Source organism: Calypte anna, chromosome W, assembly GCF_003957555.1.
Source record: "Calypte anna isolate BGI_N300 chromosome W, bCalAnn1_v1.p, whole genome shotgun sequence".
NCBI classification, from domain to species: domain Eukaryota; kingdom Metazoa; phylum Chordata; class Aves; order Apodiformes; family Trochilidae; genus Calypte; species Calypte anna.
Window position 1 is genome coordinate 3,753,994 of NC_044276.1, and position 14,512 is coordinate 3,768,505.

The window sequence follows — 14,512 nt, forward strand, 5'->3', positions numbered from 1 at the left end:
ACAGTATTGTGTTGTATTGATAACAGGTTTTTGTTAATGTTGTAATTTATGTGATCGGTTATATGTTGATTATGGGATGCGTTGTCTATATGTTAATTGTTGGTTATGCTATTTTGTTGCACTGCTAAGCAGATGAACTTAACTTCTGGTATTTTAACACAGATGCTAAAAGATGGTGATAGTGATAGACATGCAGTTTTACAATATCGTGCTGCCACTGACTTTTTATTGTTAGCTTTTAGGTTATGTTTGTGAAGACTTGGATAGGGTGTATTTGCATAAATTTAGCTGATCATTCAGAGTTAATTCACAACCAAAAGCGATTGATTAAGATACTATGGAAAAATTAAGTGTTGCATATACTGGGTTAAATGAATGGTTAAATCATTTAAGGACATGGGGATAGCTTAGAGATTTCATTAGACAAGGTTTATCAATTATATTTGTTATTATTGGTTTTGATAAAAAAAAAAAAAAAAAAAGGACAGAGCGCGATGTATGTCAAGACATTGCTGGAGTGGACCCGAGAGGGACAGATCATTTTGCCCCTTATGCAAGACTATTTGGTTTGGTTACTGCGAACTTCAATGGGCCTGCAAATAGTCTTGGCATAGTTTGGCGGGGAAATAACGAATTCTTACCCCTTATATCGCTTGTTACCACTTTTATCTAACATGCAGTGGAAGTCATGTAATTTTTTGTCTGACAGTCCAGTGGACGGCATAATGGTCTTTACAGATGCTGAAAAAGCCAAAAACCCGTAAAGCTGTTGTTACCTGGGAGGAGATGTCTGGGCAATGGAAAGAACATTTAATTCAAGGGAAGTCATTTGACTCTTTGCAAACCCTTGAACTTACTGCGGTTATTTGGGTTTTTGAAACGTGGAATAATACTGCTGTAAATATAGTCTCTGATTCACTTTATGTCGTAGGTATTGTTTTGAGAATGTATCATGCCATTTTGAAGGAAATTTCGAATAAGCATTTGTATTTCTTATTGCAGAAGTTATTGAGACTCTTAGCAGAAAGAGAACATCCTTATTTTATCACTCATGGCCGGAGTCATCTTAGTGACCGAGGTTTGGCTATTGGTAATAACCGAGCTGACTATTTAGTTGCACCAGCGTGGACTGGCCCTTCTGTTGATGTTTTTTCACAGGCTCGACAATCTCATGCATTTTTTCATCAATCTGCTAAAGTGCTAGCGAAGCAATTTCATTTACCTCTGGGGGATGCCCAGGGAATTGTGAAATCTTGTCCTGATTGCCAAAAGGTTGATCTTGGTATTGGGATGGGAGTCAATCCTAAAGGTTTAAAATCCTTGGAACTGTGGCAAATGGATGTCACTCATGTACAACATTTGGGACGCTTAAAATATGTGCATGTTGTTATAGATACTTTTTCTATGGCTGTTTGGGCCTCTGCTCAGAATGGTGAGGCAACGAAACATCTTATCAGACATCTATATGTATCCTTTGCTGTTCTTGGAGTACCTCAGTCTATTAAGACGGACAATGGCCCCACTTATTCTTCTGCTCGTTTTCGGCAGTTTTGCGGACAATGGGGTATTCAACATGTTACTGGTATTCCTCATAACCCTATGGGTCAAGCAGTAGTGGAATGTTGCCATTCAGTACTAAAGACACTCCTTGAAAGACAAAAAGGGAGGAGGAAGGGAGTCCTCCTCAGGACCGGTTAAGTAAGGCTGTATATGTCATGAACTATTTATGCCTTACAGGAGAACGTACAGAACCTCCGATATTGATTCACCAAAAAGCTTTAGCAGACTTTGCTTTGGAACCTTCCCACAAAATTTTGGTGGAATTCAGGAATTCCATCACTGGACAATGGGAGGGGCCAACAGAGGTGAAACTGACTGGTCGAGGTTATATGTGCTTACTTACAGGTACTGGAGTGCGTTGGGTACCGAGCAGATGGGTTTGGTCATGGAAACAAATGCCTTTAAATATGGATTCACAGTGATAATATTTCTGATACAAGTATTTGGTTTGGAAGATTGTACTGATTTATTTTATTTTAGGCTGATTCCACCAGATTTTAGTAGTAATAGTGTTTTGTTTTTTAAAGTTTTGGTAGGTGTTGTTAAATTTTTCTCATATATTGGTAAGGAGTACGATAAAGTTATGAGAATGTTTTTCAGAGGCCGAGAATTGCTGCGGAGAGAAATTCCCCCCCCCAGCCTCTTTCCCCCGCGGCTGCTTTTCAACCCCCCCTTTGTGTGCCTGGCGATTGCTCCCAGCAAGCTTGCTACAGCTGCAGGTGCTGCCTCTGCCCCCGCAGATACTGTAGCTGTGAGCCCTGCTGGGAGGGGGGGAAAGGATACCACATAGCCTCATTAAATAAAAAAAAAGAAAAGTTTCTCTAATGCCTTCTGAAAGGTATGAAGCAGAAGTGGGAAATATTTTTAAATAGTTCTGGGCACCAAATGTCCAGGCCTGAATCTTGGTAGGCAATAACTTGAGGGTTACCTGCTACTCATGAAAGCTAGTGATATTTTCTTTTCTTTGAAAGGAGATTTTAGCTATCCATGAAATAGAATTTTTTTAATGTGCTAAGCCATATAAAAACATGTAGACATTTACATATAAAAAAAATAATTTAACTTCAATTAGGTAGTGTCACTACTCTGCTTTTATGCAAACTTCAGATATTTTAAAACAACTTACTTTGATGGGTACATTGATTATAATTTGATCTATTATTTAAGAGAAGAGTTTAAAAGATACTCAAAGCTGCACTGCAAAATACTGTATACTATGCAGGCAGTGGTGTGATAGAAAGAAATTTCTTCAAGTTTAGTTTGAAACCATTAGAATACACGATTCGATAATAAAACTTTTTTCATTTAATTCATTAAAAATAAAAAAAGAAGGAAAGAAAAGGGGAGAGCGTATACCCTCATGAGAAGAAAAAAGAGCGTGACCTCATGAGAGCACTAATGAGTTATCAATAACATTTTGATCAAACTGCTCAATGCAACAATTGGGCCTAGAATATAAAGGAGAGTTTGAAATTTGGGTTTCTTGCTGTTTCATTTGTATCACACATAGCAAGAGGAAAAGCCTTTGGTAAGAATTGATAAAAATCATAAAATATACCAGTTAGCTTGTTGGCTTACAGATTTAATTAGGCAAGGCTTATCAGTTATATATGTTATTATTGCTTTTATATTACTAGTATGTTATTATTGCTTTTGTATTAGTATATATGTTATTATTATTGCTTTTGCATTACTAGTATGCTGTTTATGACAATATATCATTAGCATGTTATCTTACGTAATGAAATAAGTCAGAATTGCTCAAAAAACAAAAAGGGGAATATGTTGGGGAAACAGTTCAGAAATATACAGGTTGTGAGCAATCCTGATTTACTTCATCTTAGGCCCCATTGAGTTAATGGTTATTGAGGCCTAGTTAGAGGCTTTCTGAGAATGAGCTAATGGGAAAGAGAACTTAATTGGCAACAAAAGAGGAAAATAATTATGTGAGAAGAGTGGTTCCGGGAGAATGGAATGTGTAATTGGAATACAAAGCCACCTGCATGATAAGATGGTGTAAACAAGACTTCTCTATATAAAGTGAGTGCAAGTTGTTAATAAACGATTTCATACAATCATATTGATGTGCACATGGAATCCTTAAGCCTCCGCAGACTGTTTTCCCACATGAAAGCATGACCAAATGGGTAGATGAAGGGAGAGCAGTGGATGTCATATACCTTGACCTCAGTAAAGCTTGACGGGGTCTCCCATAACATCCTCATAACAAAACTCAAGAAATGTGGGACAGATGATTGGACTGTGAGGTGGATTGATAACTGGATCAACAACAGAGTCAGAGGGTTGTGATCAGTGGCACAGAGTCAAGTTGGAGGCCTGTGGCCAGTGGTGTTCCCAAGGGATCAGTACTGGGTCCAGTTTTGTTCAATATCTTCATCAACAACCTGGATGTAGGGATGGAGTGTACCCTCAGCAAGTTCACTGATATGAAGCTGGGAGGGGTGGCTGATGGACCAGAAAGCTGTACTCCTGTCCGATGAGATCTGGACAAGCTGGAGAGCTGGGCAAAGGTGTACCTCTTGAAGTTCAATAAGGACAAGTATAGAGTCCTGCACCTGGGGAGGAATAACACCAACCACCAGTACAGATTAGGGGACATCCTGCTGGAAAGCAGCTCAATGAAGAAAGACCTTGGAGTCCTAGTGGACAGTAAATTCTCCATGGTCAACAATGTGCCCCTGCGGCCAAGAGGGCAAATGGTACCCTAGGGTGCATAAGGAAAAGTGTGTCCAGCAGATCTAGGGAGGTTCTCCTCCCCCTCTACTCCACCCTGGTGAGACCACACCTGGAATACTGTATCCAGTTTTGGGCTCCCCAATCTAAGATATACAGGGATCTACTGGAGAGAGTCCAACGGAGAGCTACAAGGATGATTAAGGGACTTAAGCATCTCTCCTATGAAGAAAGACAGAGAAGTGGGGCTCTTTAGCCTTGAAAAAAGAAGGCTGAGATGGGATCTTATTAATGTCTATAAATATCTGAGGGGTGGGTAACAAGAACATGAGGCCAATCTCTTTTCAGTGGTGCCCTGAGGCAGTACAATCTCGAACTGTAAGTACCGAACAATTGTTGATGGAACAATTCGACCATAAGCCCTGGGCTATGTGCAAGGACAGTGCTGCTTAAAGCATATTTTGTAACCACAAGGAACAGCACGTTAGAACACTCGAAGGTTAAGGAGTAAGCAAGACGATTAGATTAAGGGACTCGGCAAGATAGCAACATCCACAAAGAAGCTCGAATGTGTGAAAGATAAGCTTTGTTAGTTAATTGTTGCTAAATGCTTTGTAGCCAATCAAGTTAAAACGTGTGTAACGAGATGTAGAAATCACCAATCAGCAATATGTATACGTGGCACTAGCTCTTAGATTAGTGTATAAATATTGCCTTCTGATTCAATAAAGTGGGACATTTGTTTGCATCAAACTGGGTCCCCGTCTCGCATCTGTTTGCATCAAACACCCACTGCGACAGTGCCCAGTAATAGGAAAAGGAATAATGGGTTTAAGATAGAGCATAGGAAGTTTCACCTAAACATGAGAAGAAACCTCTTTATTGTGAGGGTGCCGGAGCACTGGAACAGGCTGCCCAGAGAGGTTGTGGAGTCTCCTTCTCTGGAAACTTTCAAAACCTGCCTGGATACGTTCCTGGGTGACCTGCCCTAGGTGATCCTGCTTTGGCAGAGAGGTTGGACTAGATGATCTCTAGAGGTCCCTTCCAACTCCTAACATTCTATTGATGGGAAACTGTCTGGAAGAAAACAGACATGTGAGCAATCCTGACTATTTAGCTTTAGCTAGAGTAAGCTAAGGGCCCTGAGGCCTAGTTGCAAGGTTACTGAAAGATAAGATATGAGAAAAAGATAAGGAAGCTGGCAGCAAAAAAGAAGAATAGCAGGATAATGATGTAGCCAGCAGAAGTTCTGTGAGAACAGGATTTGTGGCCAAGATATAGCCACCTGCAAGATATCGTTATATAAACAAGGGTTCTATATAAAGCGGGTGTGAATTGTTACTAAACGACTTCACTTTAACCACATTGGTGACTACGTGTTGTCTTTAAGCCTCCGCGGATTTTTCTACGTTTGGCGCCTGAACAGGGACCCTCTCGCTGTTGCTTCCAGGAGCGATGAAGACAGCTGAGATGAGAGGGTAGCGAGAAAGCCGACCGAAGCAACGGTGCAGCAGGAGCAGAGAAGCCAGTCGAAAGGAGACTGCTGCCCCAGCGGTCTGTGTAGCTGGTGGTCGGCTATGGAACGAAAGAGGTACCTCGGAATTGAATCTCGCCAGGAAAAAGGTGAGTGTCTGGGGAGGAGATGGGGTCTACACTCTCTAAAGAAGAAGAGGCAGTAGTTAAGCTCCTCCAATGTATTCTCTCAGAGGTTTATCATACGAAGGCTGGACCTTATGTGAATTATTGAAATGGGCACGGGATAGAGACTTGATCCCCTCGATGGGTACTGTTTTTGAGTTACCAACTTGGAAAGCCATAGGTACTGCCCTACAGGATAAAATTAGCAATGGAGATAAGGAGGCACAAGGCTTAGCGACAGTCTGGAAATTGATTATAGAAACCTTAAAAGAGATGGAAAGTGAAAAAGCAGCAGCCTCAGCGTTTGCTGCCTTAACGCCTGATCTACCAGTACCGATGAATGCTCAAAATATGAACTTGACCTCTAAGCAGTTACTTGAAACACCTAAAATACCCCCACCAGCACCTGCAGGGGCTGTACCGATTCAAGCTCAGCCAACTGTGCCATTTGACCCTGGGGTTCGGATGTAAAGTAAAAATGGGACTGAGAAGCAAAACCAAAAGCGACCAAAAACACCACCAGAATCGTCGGAGGACCCAGAGGGAGAGAAGCTGGAGAACACAGGCGAGGAATCTTGGAATGTAGACTGCTTCCCTCGTGCCCGCCTGCCGCAGCTCCCGGCTGCTCTGCCACCTTTCCACCTCCAAAGCCTGATTTATCTTCTTGACCACAGTTGCCATTAATTAATCCTCTGCTTTACCTGTCAACACCATCAGCGCCTGCTATAGAGCACCAACCAAGGAAAGAACTGGGACTCGGAGACAAGCAACTAAGGAAACTGCTGAAGAAACTGAAAGAACTGGACACCAAGGATGAGTATACCCCTGAAAAAACCCTAGGTTTTGCTCCGGGGAATATCCCGAACCATGGGGCTCTAATCCATTTTTACCCCCTGATCCGTTCCCTATTCCTGCTCCTACTTCCCTTAACCCTTTAACACCCACTGCTCTACCTCTTCCAGATCCAACATGGGGAGGGGAGGGTGGGGGGGGGGGATAGTGGGGGGGGGTGGGAGTATGGATCCGGTAACTAGATGGAAGGGAATTATTCAAAATGCTATAGTTGAAGGAGAAATGGCTCCCAATATGGGTCCGATGGCTTTTCCAGTGATTGTGGGACCAGGAGGAGGAGGTCAATGGGTCGCATTAGATTGGAAAATGATAAAAGAAGCCAAAGGTGCCATTACCCAGTACGGTTTGAAACCGTCATTTGCTCAATCTACTTTGCAACATCTTTTTACTGCTCAATAGTTGATGCCATATGACACAAAAATGCTCATTAATACTCTGTTAACTCCTTCTCAACAACTGCAATTTAATCATAAATGGTAAATGCTGTGAAAATGCAGCTGTGATTCCTAGACAGAACACCGATGTATTATACAGAGTGCAAGCACAAATGTTACTCAGTGCTGGTCCTTTTGTATGTGCAGATTTGCAGGCATGGTTTCAAACTGAAGTGTTACAACTTTCACAAGAATTTGTGTATAAAGCTTTGCAAGCTGTGCATGATCCTACACAAGCAACCCCCTCTTTTACAAATATTAAACAGAGGGAGCAGAGCCATATTCAAAATTTGTGGATCGCTTATATTCAGCGATAATATCACATCTGGATTTGTCGGAAGAGATGAAAACAAAATATTATGATATGCTAGCATATGACAATGCTAATAAGAAAACTAAACGTGCATTAGGACTACTCCCCAAAGGTGCTACAGCAGCTCAAGTGTTAGAAGCTTCTGAGCAAATGCTAGAAGCAGATAAAGCTGCTTAAGGACCATCATTGCAATATGGTCCTCAATATTGATGTATATTGTGGTGCATGGTGCACTGGTGTTTCATACAGAGATAAAAAACTTGGTTGGTAATTACACTTGCAGTTTTGGTTTGGGAGATTGTACCACTTCATTTTATTTTAGGCTGACTTCACCAGATTTTAGTAGCCATGTCATTTCGTTTTTGAATCTTCTAGTGGTTGTTGTTAATTTTTCTCATGTATTGGTGAGGTGTAAGACAAAAACCACAGTCATGAGAATGAGTACGCCTTTTCGGAGGGCGAGAGTTGCTGTGGAGAGTGAGAGCTGCTCCTGGTACAGAGAGCACCCCCACTCCTGCCTCCGCAGCCACTTCTTGCCCCCCCGCACACAAGGGCACAGCTCAGATACGGCCGGTGAGCATCGCCAGCGTACCTGTTACAGCTGCAGCTGCTGCCTCTACCCGCACAGACACTGCTGCAGACACCACAGCAATGAGCCCTACTGCAGACACCACAGCAGAGAAAAAAAAAAAAAGGGGGGGGGGGGAGGGGGAGGAGAGTGTGCCTTTGCTGTTTAAAGGCTTGGAATTCTGTCTCTAAACAATTTTATTAGGCCTTTGTGGGCCTCAATTTGGCAACCATGGAAGAAACCTGAACTCCACTGTGCCGTGACCCGGGAGGGGTCTGGGGACGCTTTTGGGGCCCCCTGACCAATTTTTGTCAGATAAGCCTCCTCTACCTCCTTCACTCTGCGCGCCAGTGGACACCTGACCTTCCTCATACTAAAAAGGTATTTCAGTCCTTCCACTGTAGTGTGAACTGTGCTTTTCATATTATATTGTATTGATAACAGGCTTTTGTTAATGTTGTAATTCACGTGATCGTTTATATGTTGATTATGGGATCCCTCATCTATATCTTGAATGTTGATTGTGCTATTCTGTTGCACTGCTAAGCAGATGAACTTAACTTCTGGTATTTTAACACAGATGCTAAAAGATGTTGATAGTGTCAGACATGCAGTTTTACAATATCGTGCTGCCACTGACTTTTTATTGTTAGCTTTTAGGTTATGTTGGTGAAGACTTGGATAGAGTGTATTTGCATGAATTTAGCTGATCATTCAGAGTCAATTCACAACCAAAAACAATTGATTAAGATAACATGAAAAAATTAACTGTTGCATATACTGGGTTAAATGAATGATTAAATCACTTAAGGATATGGGGATAGCTTAGAGATTTAATTAGACAAGGTTTATCAATTATATTTGTTATTATTGGTTTTGATTATTAGTATATTATTATTGCTTTTGTATTATTAGTATGTTGTTTATGGTAATGTATCATTAGCATGTTATCTCACGTGATGAAGTAAGTCAGAATTGCTCAAAAACAAAAAGGGGGATATGTTGGGAAACTGTCTGGAAGAAAACAGACGTGAGCAATCCTGACTTTTTAGCTTTAGCTAGAGTAAGCTAAGGGCCCTGAGGCCCAGTTTCAAGGTTACTGAAAGGTGAGCTATGGGCAAAAGATAAGGGAGCTGGCAGCAGAAAAGGATAACAACAAGATAATGATGTAGCCAGCAGAAGTTCTGTGACAACAGGATTTGTGGCCAAGATATAGCCACCTGCAAGATATTGTTATATAAACAAGGGTTCTATATAAAGCGGGTGTGAATTGTTAATCAACGACTTGACTTTAACCATATTGGTGACTACGTGTTGTCTTTAAGCCTCCATGGATTTTTCTACACTCTATGATTTTTTTTCCCCTGTCATTTTGAATTACTTCAGCCAAATTTATCCCTTCCAAAATGCTTCATCCAAGGTCTAAGCAAAATTCTTAGGAGAGTCCCTCACACATACTTTGACGCTGTCTTCAGATTTCTGCATATTAAATTCTTTTCTTTTTCAATTAAGTGAGCTCCAACACCTTTTTCAACATCAATACTCAGACTTCTTAATAGATTTTTTGAAAGCCTAATACATGAGTTACTTCTATTTCAGTTCAGATTTTTGATTTGTAGAAAGCACAATGGTGGTGAAATGCGACTATTTTTGTATTATATTTGAATTTTTAAAAAACCCTTCCTTCTTCCAAAGTAAGTGTTTACACAGAAATATTGATTCCCAGACTTGCTTTCATGCCAATTTTATTCAGAGTTAATTTGCACAATCAAATTTGAGATTGCTTAAAGGAAAAATTTTCAACAGCAGCAGGTCTAGTAGAAACTATTTCAGGACTCCTATGCCCAATGTGAATTCTATCTCATGTTAAAAATGGTAAAATCCTAAATGCAAACAGAGAGGCTCAATCATTAAAAGAAATTGCTTGTCATCTGCAGTAATTCACTAATCATGGCATTTTGTCAATTACAGAGCCCAATCTTATGAAAGTTTATGTCAGGGACAAGATACTCAGTAGCATCCCATGAAGTTTAGAACAAATCTGTATTTTCAAGTATAAATTAACACCATATAATACATTCAGAATAACATATCATATTGCACTTAACTCCTATGGAGCTCACAATCTTTGTATTGAAGTATTACCAGTAAGTCTCAACTCCTCAATCTTTGTTGATAAGAAAACCAAGCCCGCCAGTATTTTAATCCACATTAGAGTTCAGCAGAGAAAACTGACTCTGTTGCACAACTGCTCCGTTCACAACTTGGGTGCATGCACAAAGTGAAGCTTATGACATTTCAAATGTTTGTGGCATTATTATGCATTTTCCTTACCGTAATTAATTTAGCCAAACCTATTTCAGAATCAGTCACGTGGATGGTTTGAATAAAATAACTGCACTATTAAAATGGAAGAGGTTTAGCAACATGACAAGAAAGACTACTACTGTATTCTCAAATGTGACACTTCAATTTTCACACCACACACAAGCAAACTGTCTTCCATAATGCTACATGTGTCAATAGAATGTTAAGAGCTAGAGTATGTACAACCATTGTACATAAAGGCCACAGTAAAGTAACTGTCACTAAAAATTTTAGAGCACCTCTGTTGGCAAAGCTATTTTTCAGACAACAGACATTTTAAAATCAGTCCCAATAATAAGCTACATTTAAACAGTAATCAATGTTACAGTAAGACTAAGGGGAACACAGAGTAGCTGAAAAACTCTTCTACATCAATGTGTACAGACTTTTTTCAAATGTTTTTTCACGCTTATGTCCTTCTGACAGGTGCATTGTAGTTTTTTGACACTCAAGTTCAAGTTAAAAATGAAATTCTTAGCTTTTTACTGTTGGCAGAGGATACTTATGGCCTGAATTTCCAGTAATGCTTTTTGATACCCTGTATTATTTTCTACTTGTTCTTTTCCTAAATTTTGAGGATATTACCAGTGTAATGATAAGTGCACTAACATGGCTTTCTATTAAGAAAAATAATTTAAATACTTTGCCAGTTCCAAGAAGAGGGATCACAGATGGCATGTGAACCAACCACTCCAGTAGAGAGCTGGGAATCCTAGTCAGACTCAGAACTCCACTGCATCTGTTAAGACCTCATTTCATTAACCCACAAGTAGCACAGGATGCTTTCTTGTCAACCTTGTCCTTATCTCTACAGAGACTATTTTTCTCTCCTACTTGGAGACTGTTTCCCCCAAACAAAATTGGTTTCTGCTTAAAGAAAAACTGCAACATGGCAGGTATACATGTAATTATATGTAATTTAGTATCAAGCAAATGATACATGCCATGAAATAAAAATAAAGGTAATTGTTACTCAGGGTGGTTTTTGCACTCCCACATCTTACATCACAGTTAAAATTAGGCCTTGGTGTAATCATCACTAAATCGTCAGGTTCTTTCACGTACTACAATGGGTCCTTTTCACTGTAAGCATCTCACCGTTAAGACTGAGAGCTCAAATACAGAAGAACCTAGTGACATAGAAAAGTACCCTAGAGGGGTTTCAGAACTCTCCAATAGAAGTCAGAAATCTAGGCAGATCTAAAAATACCATGTGGTACCCTTTATGGGTCACAAGGTACTTTTATGACTTAAAAAAGAATACAACCTGTGTAGTGAAATGAGGCAACCAGGTGCCACTAATTGCCAGGTACGGGGCATGAGCTTGTGTTAAGCCCACCTGTGCCTGATTAGGGCGGGCCCCCACTGCACATGAGCAGGACCAGGCGGCCAATAAAAGGTAAGGCCTGAATCACAAACTCAGCTTGCACTGGAACTCACAATCTTGGCATGCTTGGCTTTAACTGCTTCTTTCAGCACTGCACTACCTTTATTGCGCCACTAGAGCTCATCGCCGTCAGGATGAGGCTTTGAGGAGTCTCGAACCCACGGCCTCAGCATTGCTGGGGTTGTCTTGTTACTGCGTGCTAGCCGGCTGCACCACTCAAGCCTCACCCAGTGGGGGCCCGCCCTAATCAGGCACAGGTGGCCTTAACACAAGCTCACGCCCACTCCCTGGCAATTAGTGACACCTGGTTGCCTCATTTCACTACAAACCTGGGGGATTTATTTTGTTTTGGTGGGTGGTTTTTAGGGGTGGGGAAGAACCCGTCACAAAATTGAGGAAATAGCCTTCAACAGGCTTTAAATCAGGCTTTAATTGCCCAAAGTGTAAATATAGCAAACAAAAAGGCACAAAACTATGAAAACTAGAAGTCTGAATAACTACGAAATTGGTAAAAATATTTTTAGAATTTGTATTAAAAGTTTACAACACAGTAACTACAGAAGGACTATGCCTTTCCCAGACTTTTTAATAAACATGAACTTCATTTGTGCAACCTACTTCCTAGCAATGTCAAAAAAAAAAAAAAATGCCAGTTCTCATAGTGACAGAATCATTCATTATAATCAAGTCAGTTAAAACAGTTATTTGCAAAATCTGATGCAAATATTTTTAATTAATCTAGTAAACATTAGTTCAGCAACTTAAGACTAATTATTGCAGCTTTCCTTTAAATGTTCTTGCCCCATGTAAGCCAATACTTATCTCAAAAAAAAAATCTTCTAGCACAAGAAGCAAAAAGACATGTAACTATGTAACTCAGTAAAAATCCGCAAGTCAAAAAAAGTTTATTTTGATGTGATTTTGAGTGCCATGTGAAGGTTTTGCCATATGATGACAGTTCTATAGTATAATATGCTGCAAGAATAATTCACACAAAAATGTGTGAATGGCACTTGAGCTAATAAAATAATAGACTCGGCAGAGAAAAGCCTTCATTAATTAATTTTTCTTTTGTTAATAACATAACAAGAAAACTCCATAATTTGCCAACTCCAATCTTAACACTGATGTGTCAGAAAATTAAAAATATAGAAATTATAGATTCATATGACATACAAAAATGGTAACAGCTTTGTCTAAAATGTTGAAAATTTAGGTGTGGATATAGCTTGGGTATCTGTGTAAACAAATTCATATTTATGTCTCAAAACATGTGACCAGCTGCAATCTGCAAGAATTTACAATGAGGCTAAGTAGGTTTGTCATGCACCGAAATGTAGAACTGAAAGCACAGTATAAGTGTAATGTAAGTTTAACAGTGAACAGGGCCTTACTGTAACACATGCAACAGGTATGCCATGTTATTTCTAGCACAACTGCCAAGCTTTGGTTTTAATACATTAACGCAAAGCTGGCCACTTATCTTAAGAATGTATTTTTTAGATTATCACCATCTAATAGGATTTGAGAGCACTGATAGGATTTCATATAGGCTTACAAAGGAAAAGATCAGAAAATTCCACAATTCAAAATGATAGCCCTTCCTCCAATTTACCATTTCTATGCTTTGTTGGTGTGCAAAAGTGCAGTGAAACATCAGAATAGATTTTAAAATTTGCCCATGATTTGGTTATATACTGTAGTCTTCAAATTTACACAAAACTGCAGTTCTGCTGTTTTTTCTCAGTTGTCACTCATATAGTTTAGCATGAAAGCTGAGAAATGTCAGATGTGTTACAGTTCAGTTTAAAAAACATACTCTACCTGGTATCTCTGCAGTGATTGTCTTGCTGCTCCCTGAAACCTCTTCATCATCATCTGATGAACTCGTGCTCAAGTCACATGTCAGGTCACTATCACTGGTACTACTGTCCTGCAGCAGGTTGTACTTCTTGCGAGCAGCTGCCTCCCGTTTCTGTCTTAAGAGCCGGATTCTTTCTTTGTGCTTTTGGCTTCGTTTTACTTTGGTAACTCGACCATTCTGCTTATCACTAGACTGTCGATTTTTCTTAGCAGCCATTGTTGAAGTTTCACTTCCAGACCTAGATCGCCTGGATTTCCTCCCAACTGCAGCCTCAGACATTGTGGAAAGGTCTCCCTCTACAGCAGCTTCAGCTTGACAGCTCTCATTCTCTTCTGTGGAAGACAATGTATCTGAGTCAGCCAAATTCCCACTGGAAGAAGGGGAAAGCATGCAATGATTAGAAGAATCACTCTCATAAACTCGACCACCCAGTGGCTTGCTGTTCTCTGCAGATGGTCTCAGTTCCATTAGTAAGCAAGGCATTGAAGAGAGCACTATAGAATCTGCTGCAGTGGGCACAGTGTCTTTCTGAGTTTGTCCCCCCAGTTCTATATGTTCATCTTCATCAAGAGCCGTCTCTTGCTTTTCAGAAGTCTTTGGTGGAACTTCCAAATCAACAAGTTCTTCTGCTTTTCCCACTGCCTCCATCTTCATTTCAGAACACCAAGGTTCTCCTGGTCTCAAAGCACAAAGCACGTGGTCTGGAAGACTTGAGTGGACTAGATATGGACTTCAACACTACAACAGCCTGCACAGGAACAGAACAGTAAGAACAATTTACTCAAATAACTCACTCAGTCCTACTCTTCACAGTATTACCTAATCAACTCATTGC

At 40.2% G+C, this 14,512-nt stretch overlaps 1 protein-coding gene across 1 annotated transcript in view; it reads right to left on the bottom strand.

The window, feature by feature from the left end:
- LOC103533793 (uncharacterized protein C18orf25) overlaps positions 1–14,512 on the bottom strand; it is a 65,850-nt gene that overhangs the window by 38,051 nt on the left and 13,287 nt on the right. The window contains exon 2 of the mRNA XM_030468375.1: positions 13,638–14,425. Within this exon, the coding sequence (XP_030324235.1) occupies positions 13,638–14,331 (694 nt within the window). The 5' untranslated portion in view covers positions 14,332–14,425. The remainder of the gene's footprint in view (positions 1–13,637; positions 14,426–14,512) is intronic.